This window comes from Aythya fuligula, chromosome 1 (genome assembly GCF_009819795.1).
Source record: "Aythya fuligula isolate bAytFul2 chromosome 1, bAytFul2.pri, whole genome shotgun sequence".
NCBI lineage: Eukaryota > Metazoa > Chordata > Aves > Anseriformes > Anatidae > Aythya > Aythya fuligula.
The window spans coordinates 197,792,972-197,812,043 of NC_045559.1; the positions used below are offsets into that span (position 1 = coordinate 197,792,972).

The 19,072-nt window shown below is 39.6% G+C and overlaps 1 protein-coding gene across 2 annotated transcripts in view; it reads left to right on the top strand.

Moving 5' to 3' along the window:
* The first annotated feature begins 446 nt into the window (after positions 1 to 446).
* NOX4 (NADPH oxidase 4) overlaps positions 447 to 19,072 on the top strand; it is a 117,261-nt gene continuing 98,635 nt past the window's right edge. For both annotated transcript variants that reach the window (XM_032199976.1, XM_032199966.1), the window contains exons 1-6: positions 447 to 503; positions 1,103 to 1,198; positions 14,380 to 14,490; positions 15,487 to 15,571; positions 16,271 to 16,368; positions 18,325 to 18,352. In XM_032199976.1, coding sequence (XP_032055867.1) covers positions 447 to 503; positions 1,103 to 1,198; positions 14,380 to 14,490; positions 15,487 to 15,571; positions 16,271 to 16,368; positions 18,325 to 18,352 — 475 coding nt within the window. The remainder of the gene's footprint in view (positions 504 to 1,102; positions 1,199 to 14,379; positions 14,491 to 15,486; positions 15,572 to 16,270; positions 16,369 to 18,324; positions 18,353 to 19,072) is intronic.

The following is a 19,072-nucleotide window of genomic DNA, read 5'->3' on the forward strand; positions in this document are numbered from 1 at the left end:
CGGTGCCGGGACCTGAATCCCACCTCTTCCCCGGCCACCTGAGGGAGCAGGATGGAAATGACACCAGCAGGAGCTGCCCAAGGACCTCACGGGCGGCCCTAAGAGCGGCTCCTCGGGCGGCCTCTTTGTTTTTCCCCTGAACCCTCTCGGGGGGGGGGCGGCCGCCGCCGGGCTCCCCAGATGGACCCCGGGCTGACCGCGGACAAAGGGGCGGCGGGGCCGTGTAGAGGCTGTGTAAGGGCCGTGTAGGATCGCAGCGCACGCCCCGGCGGCCGGAAGACAGGGCGGGTGGTGAGGGGTGGGGAGAGGGGGAGGACCGGCTGAGCCCGGCTGAAAAGGAGGGCTCGCCCTCCTGTCGCACCCCCAAAACCCCTTCCCGGGTCCTGCCGCTGGTTTTTGTGGTGGGCAGATCCCCTGCACGCCCTCCCCCCCCCCCTTGAGGCACCATGGCGGTGTCCTGGAGGAGCTGGCTGGCCAACGAGGGGAGCAAGCACCTCTTTTTGGTAGGGCTGCCGGGCGCCTCTGGGGAGAAGGGGTGAAATGAGGAGAAAAGGGGTGAACGAGGGGTGAGCCGAGGAGAAAGGGGGGTGCCCGGAGCCGTCCCGGTGCCGGGGGTGCCTTAGGGGGTGGCGGCGGGAGGCGTGCGGCTGCCGCTGGGCTGCACACGTGGGGGCGTTTGTATTTGGGACAATGCCGCTGCTGGCCGCCTTCGGGGGGAGAATTTGGGGAAGAAGGGAGGTCGGGGGGTGTGGGGTGGCACTCTTCCTGCCTTTGTGTCGCTTTGTTGCCCGTTTGTGTTCCCAGGGTCCCGAACGGCGGTAACCGGCTGGAGGCAGGGGGTGGTGGTACTGCAGGAGCTGTGCCGGCGGTGGCCGGTGCTCACTCACCGAGCTGCACCTCTGTGGCTTCTAGGGGCAGTGAAACTTCCCACCCATCACTTCTAGGGTGCTGCTTTTAAAGTATTTCTGTTAAATGCCAGTTTTGTTCTCTCATTCCAGTTAAAACTCTTTATGAAACTATATGCATATGACTTACTAATGAAATGAAAACTGGAAAGTTTGTGTGTATAACTTCCACTGACAATCTCTTGTTTCTCTTTTAGTTTTTATGGCTCTCTCTCAATGTGTGGCTCTTCTGGAAAACCTTCCTGCTCTATTATCGAGGGCTCCAGTACTATTATTTGCATCAGATGTTAGGGGTGAGTGACCCGGCCGTTCCTTTTTGCTCTGGAAGTTGGGATGCTGGGAGAAGGGAAAGGGGACAGAATGAGTTTGCTAATCAAGGATGACACAAACTGCCTGCAAAAGTAGGGAAAGATCCAGTAGGAAATTACTGGGAGGCTGCTGACAGTTATTTAGGAGTAGAAAGTTGACGGTGTTGAAAAAGAGTCACTCAAGTGTGGGACTTTCTCCTCCTTTCCTCCCTTCCCACGTCCTCAGCTGCAGGCGGTCTCACAGGACTCAAACATGCTCTGCAGACCGGAGCTCAACTTTTGTCATCAAAACATTAGCCAGGCTTATGGGCTTGTGCTCCTTTTAGTCTTAATTTGCTGAAGGAACTCATGAGATTGAAAAGAACTAAAAACTTACCAAGTTGTCATCCTCTTGGATTCTATGTTCTGTGTAAATCTTTGTCATTACATGTAATTTTAGTTTTATTTTCTGAAAAGAGTCTTGGAATCTGAATGGTTTACTGAAGTTTTGTATATTTTAATCTGGCAAGAGTAACATCCACAACTACCACAACAACCCAGAAAGATAACTTTGGGAAGTGATATAGGGGTCTGTCCCATATCCAGTTACACGGTCGTGGTTGCTTGAAATGACTTCTGACCAAAGAGGCGGATTAAGCGATAACAATTTTATGAAAAATTCTATAAGGTTGCTCAGTATTTTAGAATTCAAGTACAAATAAAGGAATAAGGTGATGCTTTGTGACACTGTGCCATTCTTGGTAATGGATTTCAATAGTCAAGTTGACATGGTGCTGAAGCACAGATGATGCACATCCTAACCTGCTGTAGAACTTCCAGGTTTTATGTTTGGTAGATCCCGGGTATATTTTTTTCATATGATGGATAGCATTGCCATGGCTAACCAGGTCCATAAGTTTTTGTGAAACTTGCTTGAAAGTGAGTTGGATAGATTATACTTGTCTCTATTTTTTTTTTCCCTTCTGGCTGACTCAGTTGTGTTCCAAGAAGTGAATCTTAGCAAAGGAAGTGCAAAAGCACAGGAATTAAAATACTTAAATACTTCATGATTATGATGTTTCATGGGAAAAAACATGAAAACATGTTTAATTTTATGATAATGTCCAATGGCTTTGCAGCCCACTGCATCCATTTGGGAAGAGATTTTGTTCCTGGCAGAGCAAGTCAGTTGTTTATAAAGTGAATGTTCCTGGGTCAACATGTTGGGCCAGATTGTCAGCTGATATCAATCAGCAAAGTTCCTTTCAATTCAGAAGACTTGTCTGCCTTATACCAGCTCATCGTCTGGCCTTTTTTTCTGGTTTTCTTCCGCTTCAAAATCAAAAACACACAAAGTAGTACAATGCAGTTGAATCTGGGTATTCAGAACCTGTGAGATGATTCAAGCGACAGATTCATTGTCTTGGTTAGGAGTTGACGACCAGAAGGCCATGTATTTGAGTTTGTCTAACACGACATCTTTAACTGTGGAAATTTAGACATTTTTTTGAAATGAGGAAAGTGAAGTCTAAAAAATACTTTTAGTCAAAGCTCCAAAAGTGATTTAGAAACTTTGAAAACATTAAAGACTAAAACATTCTCAAAACTCGCTTAGTTACAGTTTGTCTAAATGCAACTTTTGGATGCCAAAGTTAGGTTTCTCCTTTCTTTTTAATATATTTATATGTGTGCATAAATCATACAGATTGGGCTCAATTTTTCCAAGCCTTGCAAAACAATTTTAGCCTCTTCAGGAAACAGGGAGTAAGCACAGCCATACTACAGCTGCTTTTAAAAATCCATGTGGATTTTTGCACCTCTGCATTCTGTACATTGGTTTGCATAGCCACTGGCCATCTCTTGGCCTGTCTCCATAACCATCCTGAGTTCTTTTCCATACATTGGTGAGTGGTTTGTGCTGTCTCTGTAAGCTATTTCTTGCTGTTTAAAATTTCTGACATCTAGATGAAAATTCTTCAATTGTAATTTAACAGTTGTTGTGTTTTTTGTTTGTTTTTATCTTAACAGGATGAACTTGTTTTACAAATACTTTCCTGAAAATTAGTTCCTTTTTCCAACAAGGCAACACCTAATGGCAGAAAGGAATGGCTGCGTTTTTTAATTAAAAAAAGTCTCTTGTTTCTCAGTGAGGTCTATTCAAGATTTTTTTTCTCTTTATATGTTGTGTTAAAGTAAAATCTTCTTAAGAATTTGCTCACTTGCAGCACTAAAAGATTTACAACTACTTATTTTATTGTTTAGCAAGTAACAGGACGAAGGACAAGAAGAGTTGCTGTAGGAAATCAGATTAAGATATAAAATGCAATCTTGGACTGAATATCCAGAATATATTCAACTCTGCTGTGTTTTCATGCCATTTCTTCTTCATTCTTATGTGAAGAAGAATGAGGTTGTTTTTTCCTCAGTGGTCACTGAAATGGTTCTCTTTCTGTCAGCCTTCTACAGAGGAAAGCTCAGTTTTTTTCCATGCCAGTTGTATCTATTGCAACCTTAAACAAGATACTTAGCATGGGGTTTTAGAATTATTTTACAATTATTTTGACAATTTAAAAATTATTATCTGAACTCAGATATGTCTCTGAATCTTTCTGATACTTAATTCTACATATGCAAAAAGGCAATAATAGCACAGTGATGTCCAGGGAGCCCAAAGAGAATAAATAAGTCAGAGACAGTGATGTGGTTAGGAAGAGCACATCATTCTACACCACAAAATTTAGTGGTTAAATTTATGTTGTCAGACATCACCACTTTGTTCATTTTGAGTCTTGCTGAGGAGGCCATGAACTCTTTGCTGTGGAATCTCCATCCCTGGAGGTTCTCAGGAAAATAGAATTATTTAGGTTGATCCTTCAAGGATCATCAGGTCAAACCATGAACCTTACCTACCGAGTCCGTCACTTAAACATGTCCCTGTGTTTATGATACAACAAGACATAGTAGACATGAATTACAGAAAGGAAAATTCATAGATAACTTGATGTGAGTCCAGAATTTTCATTATTGGAGGTTTTGTCTGCTCAGTCAGATAAATTGACCAGATGATTTATTTCCTTGCAGACTTCCAGATTTATCCCTTCACGTAATCTTGGCTTTTTTTTTTTTTTTTTTTTTCCTCCCCAAAAACTTGCTTGCATCTGACCAACAAATTTAGTCCCGTGTTCAGTATTGGCCTTACTGTAGAACTCAAACCTTGCTTTTAACAGTGTTAAACAAAATACCTTTTTCTTGGTGCTTGACTTCAGCATTAGACTCATTTTGTCATGGCATAAAAGGTCTTTCTTTCTTTCTTTCTTTTTCCCTCACTAGTCCCTGATCAAGTAACTCTAATGTAGTCAAATGGACATTAATACATGAGATAAGCTTCTGGGTTTCACACCGAAGTGGAGAAAACGCATTCTCAGAAAGGGTCTTCTTGGAAAAGGATCGAATAACTGAAAATGGGTCTGAAAAGGAAAGTGCTTTCTCACTTTTTTTAATCTATACGGTTGCTGCCTTCTTACTGTGCTGGCTGTACTGTGCATTACATTTATGTCATCTTTATTTACTACCTGGAATACATTCTGGATGTTCTAGCATCAAGTGGAAATTTGTCTCTGCTAATTTATTATGACAGTAAAGATTTTGGTAATTTTGCCAAATTCTGCTTCCATTGATCCTTATGCATTGGCTGTGTAGCGTGTTTTCCCCCACACATGTAAGCATTGAAGGGAGCTATGTATCTTGACCCTTTATATTTTTTAATGTTAGTGTGTTTCTGCTACTTAATTGTTTTGTAAGTAGTCTATTTGGGATTTGTTTTTCAAGGTGCTACATGTAGCAAAAATATTTACTAATAGAGTTAGGTTACTATGGAACTGTATGTAAACAGGATTTCCTTGTGAAGACTGAGGCCATTAATCCACAAGACCTCTTTATAGTCCCCTTGAACTATAAACAGATCTTTTCTTACTTTCTTTTTGCCTCATTCATGATTTCTTGTCTGCTAAAACATTTTTCTTTCATCCCTCTGTCCTTCCTGGACATTCCACAGATCAGCATTATTGCTACGATTAGTTTCAGTTATAAACCAATGTGTTTATAATATGTTATTTTGTGACATATAGTTCTTGTATTTACTTGTTTTTTGTTGTCATTGTTTGTGTGGTTGTTTGTTTTTTTTTTTTTGTTTGTTTGTTTTTTAAGGTCAAGTGGCAGTTGTCCTGTGAAGGACATCTAAATTGCTACCATTTATGAAAGAACTTCCACCTTTGAAGAACTTCTTGTGAAACTTTTAACAGTTGGGAGTATAGTAGAGCTACCTCATAAATGAGTGTTGGAATTTTTACTGCTGTGTATGTTAAAAATACTGTGTCCTGTTGATATCACTGCTCCTACTTCCAAGATGATCACGGTGTAATACTTTGTAGAACAGGGCGAAATTATGGCCAAAATGTTTCTTTGTAGGTTTCCTGTAGTAGGCCAGCAATGGCAGGTCTTAAAATAGCTTCATTACATTCTAGAAGACTGTTTTTACAGACCATATTATCCACTGTGTTATGGTAGGGGGAAATCATTCAGCATAAAGGGGGCCTTAGTAGCAGGTGTAGGATCACTTCTGTGTGGCTGTGACTCAGATATGGCAATAAGCAACTTACTGCTGTGGCTCTGTGTTGCAGTGTGTTGTGGCCCTCCTGGGGGGCTTAACTATTCTGAATCTCTAGATTTCATGACTGACCTTCAGTAGTTGAGATCTTGCATCTTGCATGATCAACCTTTCAAGCTGTTGTTGCAAATTAACACATAAAATGCTGTCACACTTTTATATCGCTGCAAAATGGTGAGTCAAACACTTGATCTGGAAGATAACTTGTAATCTCTTCCAGGCCTTGAGTGTGTCATTCTGCCTGGCACAAAAATAAACCTGTAATTTAGCAGCACTGACAAAAGTATTTATTAAATTTCCTGGGGTCAGGATTATAACAGATTAAGTTAACCGATTAATAAATATGAACATTTAGTCTGAGGTCTAAGTGAATGCACTATTTTTGGAGATTATCTGAGAAGTTGAAAGCTAATACAACATTCCAGTTTAAAGTGGTTGCTTTCTTCAGATTGTGTGACTGATTTAAGCAGAATGAGGAGTGTATCTAACACAAAGGGACTGTATATGAAATGAGAACATGACCTAAATATGTGAACAGATAGAGAAGGAAAGTCATTAAGGAATACCTGATAGGTGAGGTTTAAGTGAACAGTGGTAATACTGATTCTCATTAGTGCAGGGAAAATAAACCATGTTACATTAAAGAATTAAAAATGCTGTTGCCATCCACTCCTGATATTTCTCCATTTCTATAATGTCATATCCAAGTTCTGATTCACAAATACATAAGAAAAAACTGAGCTTGGGACTTGAGTTGACATAGAGAACTGAGATTTTTTTTTAAAAGAACTGCTGTTTTTTTTGTTTATGTGTAATATATTTTTCTTTACTAGTGTGATTCAAATATGTTACACTATTTAATCTTAAAGTAATTTTAAAGGATTGCAGTACAACAGGATGTGATTTAACGTAGTCCTGCCTTGAAACCTTCCATCTTCACGAAGAAGACCCAGTCAAACTTTTTTAGAAGTTTTCACATGTTCCAATAGATTTCTACTACCCTTACATTTTTCTTTCATTCAGCTGCTTTTTTTTTTTTTTTTTCCTTCTAAATCTCCAGCTAGATTTGGCATGCCTACAGGGTAATATTTCTATCCTGTGCAATTAAGATCTGTCCTTCATCTTAGATTCTGTGCTCTGTTATTCAAAACAAGGAATACTCTATGAAGAAAAGGAAATCAGGTGAGATGGAGGCACAGTGTGCAGCACAATTTATCCCACCTATGAAAATAAATATTTTTAGCAGCTCTGGTACTGATCTGGGGAGATGATCTTCAGAATAGAACATGTTGCTTATGGCTCTTCCCACAGTCATTGAAGTTGTTCGGTATCCTAGAATCATAGAATATCCCAAGTTTGAAAGGACTCACAGGGATCATCAAGTTCAACTCCTAGAAGATTGAGGAAGTTCAAAGGAGGGTGGAGGGTCTAGTGAGAGAGAGAGAGAGAGAGAGAGACAGTATCAGGTATGATGTCTCTTCTCCATCATGACTTGGTTAGGATTGTTGCACATAAACAGTGAAGGCATGAGAATCAGAGAAATGTCACTTAGGGAAGGATTTGTGATAGTGTGCCATTTTTTTTCTTACAAGGTAGTCTTAAAAGGTGAGGTAGGGTAATATATGCTGAAGTCTTTCTAAATTCTCCTCTCCAGTGCATTTTGCAGCCACATATTGAATATTGGATTTTTCTGCACAGCAGTTGAATCTTACATTCACTGTTTGGCTAACAAACTGGGGCAATTCTGAGGTATGCAGTAAAGTATTTTAGCCCTCAAACAAATACTCAAAGTTTTTGCCTAGCTATGGAGAAGCACATTTTCATAACTTTGCTACTGGCAACACTCAGAACATGTGATGAAAACTGACTCTCTGCTTCTCTGTTCTACTTAGCATGTTGTGTTAGCATGCAGTGATATGTAGAGTACATGCACTATATATCTCTGGAGCCTTTTTCTGCTGCTGTGTAGAAGGAAAAATCTGATTGCTTTATACTTGCCTGGAGAATAAATCTTGCCTAGTTTTTGGGGTACCAGCTTCACGTTTATAGTGAGTCCAGTTCTGTGCTATGGGTGCTGCAGGTTTCCTCTGTGAATTTGATTAATCCCTTAGTTTTTCTATGCTTCTTTACCCCTCCATGAAACAGGATAACAACATGTGTTGTACAGGGTATGCAGAGTACAGAAGGAGATTGTCAACTGCTTAGATTTGGTATCAGTGAAATTAGATGAAGGAGAGCGTCCAGCAGAGGTTTTGGGAATGTGTTTTATTTCTCTTTCTGATCCTAAAGCAATTTCATATGCTACTAATGTGAAATAACACTTTTTTTTTTTTTTTTCTTGACACAATGATAATCTTAGGGAGAAGAGAGGATTGTATTTCTCTTACTTCTGAGCTATAATGAGGCTATATATTCTCTTCTAGAAGCAATGAGTTGCCTGGGAGCAAAATATCTTCTTTTCATTCTATTGTTGATTAACAATTCAGCAATGCACTATGTTAATTTGTTTCTATGCCACCCAGGCAATGCAAAGGAAATCAAGAAAGAGACCACTTGGAAACCATTTGGAAAGAATTAGTTTCATGGGGATATTTTAAGCCTTTGGATATATGTTAAGAGTAAACTTAGTACTCTGTTATTCTTCTGGGTCTTGCATGAATTGTGATTCTAAGAATTGCTGACTGTATTTCTTTACCATTGTTTTCAAATTGTTCATGAGCTTGCTTCAGCAAACATTGGTTCATTTAAGCTTTACTCTGAAGAAATAAAATTGGACATTCATGAAACTATCTCAATCACACTTTCCCAAAAGTGCACTGCATTACTGGGAAAATTCATTTCCTGTTTTTTTTTTCCCCCTGTTGTGTATATGTTGATAGTATTTAATTAGAATTAATGTTAGGGCATTGTTCCATAGGAATGGCATTATGAATGAATATGTGCTATTTGTTAAATAGTGGCATGGCAAAACACAAAAGAAGGTTAATAGGATGTCTTCTTTGACAGCCTCACTACAGCATATTGTATTTCAGTGGAGGGCAATATTCCTTCTCCCTTTGCTGCTCTCCATTGTCTATCTGTGTACTTAAAAGTTGCATGTTGTGAGTTGTTCACACAAAACACGAATTTTTTATTACCAGTGAAATCGAAGTGTGACTCCAGTAACTTGAAACAATAGTTTTTTCTTCAAAAACTGGATTTATATGACAAGTAATGCAAAACTAATGATGGACAAGCCAGGCTAGATTTAAAAAGCAAAACAATCCTATCTTTTCAGAAAACCTTGTTTTAAGAAGTTCTCTAGCCACATTTCATGCTATAGTCTCCTTGTGTTTGTGGAAGAACTTGAAAAGCTGGAACCAAGTTTTTCCTTAATCTTTTTCTACTTACAGACGCTTCAAAAATTTTTAGTTAAATTGTGTCATTTTCCTTATTTCTTACAAGAAGTTGTTTTATTCATTTAATAATACATATTTTAAAAGTAACTCTACTTCAGAATATTCCACATCAGACTATTCAGTTGAAGTTTTCCAAATAAAATAGTTGTGCCTGATAAAGGAAGTCTTGGATAACTGATACTTTGCCTGGTTTATGTTTAAACTTGAAGAAAACATTTTTTTTCAGAAGCTCACGATGTATCATGTAGGTCATAGAATAATAGAATATCCTGAGTGGGAAGAGACCCACAGTGATCATGGAGTCCAACTCCTGGCTATACACAGCACCATCCAAAAATCAGACCTTATGTCTGAGAGTGTTATCCAAATACTTCTTGAAGTCCAGCAGGATCCATGACATGACCACTGTCCTGGGGAACCTATACCAGTGCCCTACCATCCTCTGGTTGAAGAACCTTTTCCTAGACCCTCCCCTGTCCCAGCTCCATGCCGTTCCCTCGGGTCCTGTCACTGTCCAGAGAGCAGAGCTCAGTGCCTGCCCCTCCGCTCCCCTTGAGAGGGAGCTGCAGGCCGCCATGAGGCCTCCCCTGAGGCTGCGCTGCTCTGGGCTGAACAAACCAAGGGACCTTAGCTGCTCTTCATACATCTTCCCTCTAGACCCATCAGCATCTTTGTAGCCTTCCTTTGGGCACTCTAGTAGACTATGTCCTTTTCATACTGCAGCACCCAAAACTGTATGCAGTTCTTAAGGTGAGGCCACACCAGACCAGAGCAGGACAATCCCTCCCTTGCCCAGCTAGCAGTGCTATGCCTGATGCACCCAGGGTTGGCCCTTTCGGCTGTTGGGGCACACTGCTCGCTCATGTTCAACTTGTTGGCAACAAGAACCCTCACATCCCTTTCTGCAGGGCTGCTCTCCAGCCTCTTGTCCCCCTGACTGTACATACAGCCAGGGTTGCCCCTTCCCTGGTGCAGAATCCAGCGCTTGCTCTTGTTAAACTTCATACAGTTGGTGATTTCCCAGCACTATAATTTGTCTAGATCTCTATGCAAGGCCTCTCCACCCCCAATGGAGTCAACAGCTCTTCCCAATTTAGTGTGGTCTGTAAGCTTACAAGTATACTCTCAAGTCCTGTGTCCAAGTTATTTCACAGAATCATAGAATCACAGAATAGTTTTGGTTGGTAGGGACATTAAGACGATCTAGTTCTAACCTCCTCCCCCGCCATGGGCAGGGACAACTCCCACTAAATCAGGTTTATGAAAATACTAAAAAGAAATGGTCCTAAAATAGAGCCTTGTAGAACCCCATTATAGTGACTGGATCATATAATAAGTGACCAAATGAAGTAGTAGCGACTAGGTCGTATAAAAGAAATTACTATCAATTTCTAATTGCTTTACTTAGAGTATCACTTTTTTTTTTTTTTTTTTTGGCATTTACCAAGAGCTACAAGAACTGTTAAGTTTACTTCTGAGTTTTGTATAAATGTTCTATATTCTTGTTTTTCAAACCGTGCTCATTTAATCACTGAAATGCTGTAGCACATCAGCAAGCTTTAATAAAACTGCTTATATGCTTCTAATGACCATGGTTTGGATTTATTGCTTTTATGAGGTGTATAGCTCATTTTACATTTCCCTTTAGAGGAAGAATAATTAATGAAAATAGAGATAGTTTTGTATATGCAAGTGGCACATTATAGAGACATTTTACTTGTTATTAAGTTTAATGATTTCAAGGGTACTGCTATTTTCTCTAATAGTCCAAAAATATTTATTGATGTTCTAAAGTCACTTTAAGCTAATGTCGGTAAAGATGGAGAAATACTTATTGTGGTTGTTCACACCATTTTTTAAAACCATGCTTTGAAGTGGAAAGTGAGATTTGGTATTCAGTAACATCTCAGTTGCTGAGGTTATGGTCATTGTAGCTGGTGCTCAGATGTAGTCACCTGGGCTCTGGACCAGCTTGGGGAGTCCAGAGGAAGAAAGACAAGATGATCTGAAGTCTAAAGAACGTGGTGTATGGGGGAAAGGTAGCTGGGAAAAAAGATTGTTTAGCCTGTAGCAGCTTCTGCTTGCAGCCTAGAAGGCCAAATGCATCCTGGGCTGCATCAAAGGAGGAGTGGCCAGCGGGTGGAGGGAAGTGATTGTCCCCCTCTGCTCTGCCCTTGTGAGGCTCCAGCTGGAGCGCTGCATCCATGTCTGGATCCCCCAGCACAAGAAGGATGTGGAGCTGTTAGAGAGTCCAAAGGAGGGCCGTGAAGATGGTCAGAAGGCTGGAACATCTCTTCTAGGAAGACAAGATGAGAGAGCTGGGGCTGTTCAGCCCAGAGGAGAGAAGGCTCTGGGGAGACCTTGTTGCAGCGTTTTAGTACTTAAGGGGACTTATAAAAAAGATGGAGAGTGACTCTTTACTCAATCAGATATTAACAAGACAAGGGAGATTTAGATTAGAGATTAGGAGGAAATTCATCACTCAGAGGGTGAGAGGGTGGTGGGGCACTGGAACAGGTTCCCCAGGCTGTGAGTGCCCCATCCCTGGAGGTGTTCAAGACCAGGTTAGATGAGGCCCTGAGCAACCTGATGTAGTGGGTGGCATCCCTGTCCACATTAGGGGGCTTGGAGCTAGATGATCTTTGAGGTCCCTTCCAACTCAAGCCATTCTATGATTCTAGGATAGAAAACCAAAGAGTCAATTAGTAGCTCTCAGGTATATGAAGAGTTACTGCTGGAGGGTAGAGAATATACTTCCGTCTGGGAACAGAATGAAGTTACAGATGAAATAGAAGCAAGGGAGGTTTTATGCAAAGGAAAAAGGACTAACAATTTATTGGAAGAAATAGCAGAGGAGGGGTAGAGTGTAGGAATGGACTAGATTATATGGTCCATTCTAGTCTTATTTTCCTTAACTCATAAGGTTGGAGATGCCTCTGTTATAAACATCCCACTTGGTGTAATTTCTGTAGGATTTTCTCACTAGATATTTGCCAGAGATCACGCTCTATGTGGCAGACAGCAAGGTAGAACATGTTTTCTAGGGTAACTGCTTCTATTCCACATGACCAGCTTTACGAGAAGGTGCTCTTATGACTACTTTGTTTTGTGGAAGCTGGTAATGTCTGGTGAGACAGTCCCTAGTACTCAGGTCTAACTAAATAACATAGAGTAGCCAGAAGAGGAAAGGGATCTGGGTGGAGAGCTTGATTCTTCAGTTAGGTTGAACATCTTTTAGCTTTTGTTTACCTAGTGATCTTGTGCCCAGAGGTACTGCAGAGAAGACAGGGTACGTGGGTTACAAATTGTGAGAGCAGGCACAAAGCTGCTTTCCCTTCCAATGGTAAAACCAACAATTTATATACAACATAATCCTTCACGGTGTGGTGGTTTTTTTTTTTATATTTTATGATACTGAGAACCTCCTGTCATGACCTTGTGCTAGTGATCTTGCTAGACGTAGTGGATTCCTGTTACTTTTCTTTATTTTAGTAGTTTGTATTTTATCCATTTCTGTAACACATAGATAAGTCTGTAAAAAAGCATGTAATAAGCACTAGGAATTTTCAAACAAAAAGGCTTTGCTAATAATTTTGTAAAAAAAAAAATAAAATAAAATAAAATAAAATTGTTTTTCTCTGATTATTTCTTCTTGATAAGAAAGATGTGAATGCAGTTGATTTTTTTTTTTTTTTTTTTTTGACTGAGAAATGGTAGATGCCCTCTTTACATGAAGTTCCATAATGGAAAATTGATAAACCTTTAATAACTATTAATTATATGATGTGTATATGTTCAAAACACCTTTTCAGGATTTGAGTTATCTTATGGAATTATGCTGTTTTCTTATTAATTTCTTCAGGAATTGAAAAAATTGTGTTTTAGAGAACATTGTAAGACATACCATTCTAGAAATCTGTTGATATTCTAAAAGCATCTTTTACAAAAGCTAATAAAATGGTAATTCAGCCTAATAGCTGGGAGAACAATGGCATCTTGCTAACTTCTTTAAAATTCATAAATGAATGAGGAACTATAATAAGCTGAAAAAATACAGGGTTATGACATTAATGCATGCTTTGTTCATTTATTTGACAAGTGTTTTTGTTCTAATTATGTAAGTTCCAAATATACCAGTAAAAGCATTAGTGAAATTAGATTTCAATAATTTTCCCAGATAGTGAGTAGTTAAGAGAACCTGCTTTCTTTGGGCCCAAATATCACGTTGAATAGTGTGAATGGATGAGGAGTTCAGTGATGATACCTAATGGTCCTTGGAATAATATTACCATTTCAGTTTAAACAAATCAATATTTTTTTACATGCTTTTCTGGCTTGCTAACTGGAAAATCATTACACTTCTCTTGTATGGCTCTCTAGGTTCTTTACAGTATTTATCCCTCTTTCCTACTTTAATGATATCTGTTGAAGCTTTGGGGTGATTTCTCAGGGGACACTTCTGTTGTCTTAGGTATGTTTTGTTGCATGTGGTTGTGAGCACTGATGAGGGTATCGGCTCTTTGAAAAGAAATTTGTCAGTTGCTGACATTATTGCTGTTACTTCTGAGCTGGTGCAGTTCAGCTGAACTCGAATCTTATATCAGTTTCAGTTCTTTATGAATTAAGCTAATGATGAAATTATCTGTCTCTGTTTTATTCTCCTCTTATGCAGCTAGGAAAAAACTGTTGTGAATGGTAGGTAGCTGCTATAGTGCACTTGTGACACAGCATCAAAATGCAAACACTGAAAACCAGGGGACAAAACCTGCTCCTTCATTTCTTGCATGAAATGATAGCCACATACTTCTATACTTCTTAGTTCTTTTTAAGGTCTGGTTTTAATAATTCTTTTAGGGTCTTCAAGGCCAATCCTTTCCCACAAACAAAATTATTTAATATTATTATTTGATGCAAAGGCGAGAGCTGTTTCCTCTCAGAGAACAGGGTAGCATGCCAGGCATACAGTTGTACATGTAAAACATGGTGTAACTCCACTATTCTGATCAGCCAAGAGAACACGGGAGCTGTTTAAGCAGGAATGGAAAGCAGTTTTAATACCGGTGCCTGAACTGTTAAGAGCATTTTTCTCTCCTTATTATCTAACTCTTGCTGTATTTGTTCAGCTAGGATTGTGTGTTAGCAGAGCTTCAGCATCTGTCCTCAATCTCAACTGCTGCCTGGTCCTTTTACCAATGTGCCGTGTTCTCTTGGCCTTCCTCCGAGGGTCTCAGAAGGTAAGCACTGTCCTCAGAACACAACAGGTAAGAAGAAAAGGGCCTTGGTTTATATAAAGTCTAATAATAATAGACAGAAACTGCTACACCACTGTTTATTACACAGTATATGTTGTCATGGTGCAGGTAGCACAGAGATTCACGACAGTTTTAAAGACAGTTGGAGTTGGCTGGCATTATCTGGTTTGATTGGACTTTTAATGTGGGTTTCTTGAGGTCATTTCTGAGGGATGTAGACTTACTGAGAACTATGACCAGATGAGGTCTGCTCCTTCTTTCCCAACTCGAATGTTAAAGCCATCTGTGTCCCCTCTACTGCTTCAATGTAGTATTCAAGAGTGAAATGAGCTTCACCTCTGTGTGACCTGAAGCGTCCCACTGGAGATGATGAAATTTTAAATAAAAATACCCAAGCTGATATATAAGTTACCATGGGAGAATAAAAGTTCAGGAAATCTAAGAGGGCTTGTTTTCTATATCCGTATTCAGTAAACAGTAGTTGAGCTTGTTTATGATTCACCAGTTACTCTGACAGAAATAGACGTAATGCTTTTTGGGAAACAAGTGTTATGTAGATGGCTGCAAACCCACCAGTTCTATTCATTGTGTGACAGTAACAGTAAGATCGGGTGCCTGTAGATGCAATTATACGTAGATCATAGGTGTACACCTCTTTTCCTCTGTTCTGCTCACTTAAGAAGTCAGTGACTCCTAGAACAATTAGTGCAAGAATTTTTGAATTTTAAGGCCAGAATAGACATTATTTTATGGGCTCTTAACATCTTTGTAATAGATAGTAACTTCAATTTCTTCATGAGGACCTCAAAATTGCCTTGTGCTTATAGTCCTGTATTTTTTAGGTTTGAGTACTGTTCTTACAAGGTTATTAAACCTAGTAAAAGCTGAAGGTGCTGTTAAATTGCCGCATTTGCTGTTAGCATTTTTTTTCTTTGCTTTGTTTTAGAAGAGAGATTGCTTGAATTCTTCTCTTATTAGGTTGCCAGCAGGAAAACCAGAAGGCTGATAGACAAAAGTAAAACTTTCCATGTGACATGTGGTGTAACAATATGCATCTTTTCAGGTAAGATTTTATTGTGCCGAGCAGCACCTTGTTTGGGAAACACATTAAACAAAGCAGTATTTTGTGGTTTTTCTTTTACAGTACGTTTGGGGGTAGTCTTGCTCTGTGCTTCCCTGCCTCAAATTGTGAATGCTTTCTCAGCTGTGTGTGGGTTTTGTCTTATTTTTCCTTTAAACACATAAGCTTACATTCTAGGGCTGAGGTTTTCCTTAAAATTCCAGTTTCTGGAAGGAGGAGGCAGGTATATGAAATCAGGTCAAAGTCTGCCGAGTGATTCTAGGTTGTGCCTCAGGAATTTGAGTGAAGAGGCAGGGTGCTACAGATTTTATTGCAGTGGAGGCAAATAGCCTGTTCAGCGAAGAAGAAACATTCTTTGGTGGACAGCTTTGAATGTTGTCTCCCAGCTGAAGCATGATGGTACAGAAATGATTGCTTATAGTGTAAAAAAAAAAATAAATCGTAAAATGCATGCTAGGAATATCTATTACCTGATTTACTACAGAAAAAATATTTCATAGGCCCTGATGCATCTCATGCAGGTGATGGGATTGTTACTTGGCATTTGAGTAGCTGCTTTTCTTTTGTTCAGGGCAACGTATGCCTCTTTTTTATAGATCTCAGCTTTTCTGTTTTTTTTTTTTTTTTTTTTTTTTTTTTGTGTGTGTGTGTGTTTTGTTTTTTGTTTTTTGTTTTTTTTAGTCCTACATGTTGCTGCTCATCTGGTGAATGCTCTTAACTTCTCTGAGAACTACAATGAAGACTTTCTGGCAATAAATGCAGCACACTACCGTGGTGAGGTGAGCCAGCCATCTTTTATATTCTGATTTTGATTATAGAATTTAAATATTTGAGCATTTGTATATCCAATTCTACTGTATGATCCATCCTGTGATCTACACAGCACTGCTGGTTTTGTGTGGTGAAAATACGCTGCCATCTATATGCTATGGATTTTATTTCCTCCTCTGGACAAAACATTTATTAAGAATATGGTTAAACCAGCAGGATTCACACCTATTTGACTATGAGGTGGAAAATATTGCCATCAAGTCCTTTCACTTTGCTCTTTGTTCTCCTTATTGTCTCCTGTTTCTCTCTGTTCCTTGAGTGGACCTAGCTGAAAGGCTTCTGTTGTTGGGGAGAACCCATTCTGCATTTCCAGCATTCAGGATATAATGCTGTGTGATATATAAATATATGCTGGGAATTAGAGGACAGTGAGACTTGAGACTAATTCGCACTTTTAAACTGCAACGGGAACTGTAGTATATGCTAAGAGTGGAATTGTCTACATCAACTGGGCTGCAAGCTGATTTCTACTTACGAAATACTTTGTTTGTGTGACTTGTCTGCCTGTGATGCAGATCTTTTGAAGGCATACCAGAGCCCTAGTCCTTTCTGCAGGTGCTTGCTTCTGCATTTGGCACTGGAGAGATATTTGCAGATTTCAGAATTGAGAACAGAGTCCAGAACTTTCTTCCTTGGGTTACGATCAGGTTCTGTCTTGTTTATATTCATTCTAGTCTCAAGTCTACCAGCTTCATTGGGAAAGATTTAGAATGATCCCATCCCAGCTGCATCCTTTCCTGGAAAAGGAGAGCTTGAGTCAGCCCTGGCCCAGAAGGACCAACAACCAAGGTCTTCTACTCCCTGGTGAATGACCTAATCACAGAGCTATTCTATGGGAGACAGACATACCAACACCAACTATTGTGCTGAAGTTCTGGATTGAACTCAAGTGTCTGCATGTGTTAGGAGTGGTCTAGTTAGACATACTCTCATCAGGAAGGTTGCAAGGGTTTCCTCAGGCAAGAACATGCCAGGGAGTGCATGGCAGCCTGTACTATGCAGACCTAAGAATTTTTCAACAGAAAATCGACACAGCAAGTTTTTAGTACCTCTAGGATGAGGTACCTCCTGGATTTTAGGTATTCTAATAGCTCTTTAATATCTCAGAGTAAATTCTGCTTAAACCTATTTTGGTAACTGTTGTGAGCAGTCTGGATGCTACTGTCATCTTCCATTCATGGCTGGAAGAGTGTGTTTACATTTGGATGCAGAGAGGTCAGGGAGATGAATGCTTAGTTTTTCCTGATCTGTGTGAAAATCTGCCATCTCCCTTCCCTGGGTTTTACTGCATTTTTTTTTTTAAAGCTCTTCTCCACAGTGAAGACAAAAATCTCATGAGGCTTAGGACTTGGAGTGAGGCACTTTTCTATGACGATGACAAATCTCCTCTTCCCCTCCTCAGAGAAGTTCTCTGCTTCCATCTTTTCAATTGTGGTGAAGGATACAGGAACATCTGGCCTTATATTGTCAGCTCCTTTGAGTTCAGTCCTGCTTCACTGGAGTCCACTGCAAATCTCTTAGTGATGTAATTGGCAGTAAAATTCTCTTTCATTTAACTTTCAAATCTCTCACTCTTCTGCTCTCTGTATTCCCAAAGGTATGAGGTAACTGAGTTAAGTTAGGCTTTCAACAAATAATTATCTGTAAAATCATCTGAATCCCAGTTTTTCATAAAAGATCAGAATTATCTTCACTGAAGGAATACAAGGGCAAAAGTTTTAGTTTATGTTGAATTGCAGTCACTGTAAACTTTTATCAAATCCATTTCTGCATCCCGAATTAGAGGCTACTTATGCTATCAAGTGTGTGAGCTTTATGAGCTACTTGTTATTATTATTATTATTACATTATTAAATGGATGTAAATCATTTATGTTGACTCTTTTTCCCCTGACTGCTTTTCAGGACCCAAGGAAACTGCTTTTTGCTACTGGTAAGTCTGTTGCAAAACTGACTGAGAAAGTTTGCTGCTTCTTGTCATCACTCTTCAGACAAAACATTTTGATCCTTTGTTTGCATGCCATTTGTTATATCTCAGCTAGGTTGAGATGTGTTATTTGTGTTAATATAACCTGGGTTTGCTTATCCAATAGTCAGGAGGGAGGAGTTACATAAGCCCCTGTAGCAGGATGAGCAACATCTTCAAAGCTGTTGTTGTACAGATGAGTCAGTGGAAAATCGTTAGTTTCAAACAGAGATTCTGCATAATATTAAAAGCAAATTCCTAAATGATTCAATTTCTAGAAAAAGAAACATAACTAAAGAGCTGTCTTCTTGCTTCAGCTGGTTTACTGAAGGGTTGTTTTGACTTCAGAGAAATCTAAACTGTTACCCAGGAATCAAGCGCTTATAAAGAGTAAATAAGCAAAGACATTTTTGGTGCAGGAATTTAGAAGAGAGCAGTGTTTGGGTGTGGATGGGTTGCTGTACTGAGCTGTGGTGCTTTACTAGCAGATAAAGGTCTTTCCTTCGTGATGTCATCACTTTCACCCTTATTTGGACCACATGCAGAACTAATGACTTGGTCACATTTAGAGCAAGACCCAAAGGAATCTGCCTGAACAGTGGTGAATTTGGGTTGCTGAATTGGGTTGTAGATCTGTCAATCCAAATCAGTTTACTAGAATTAGCCATCTCTGGGAAAGTGCTTTCC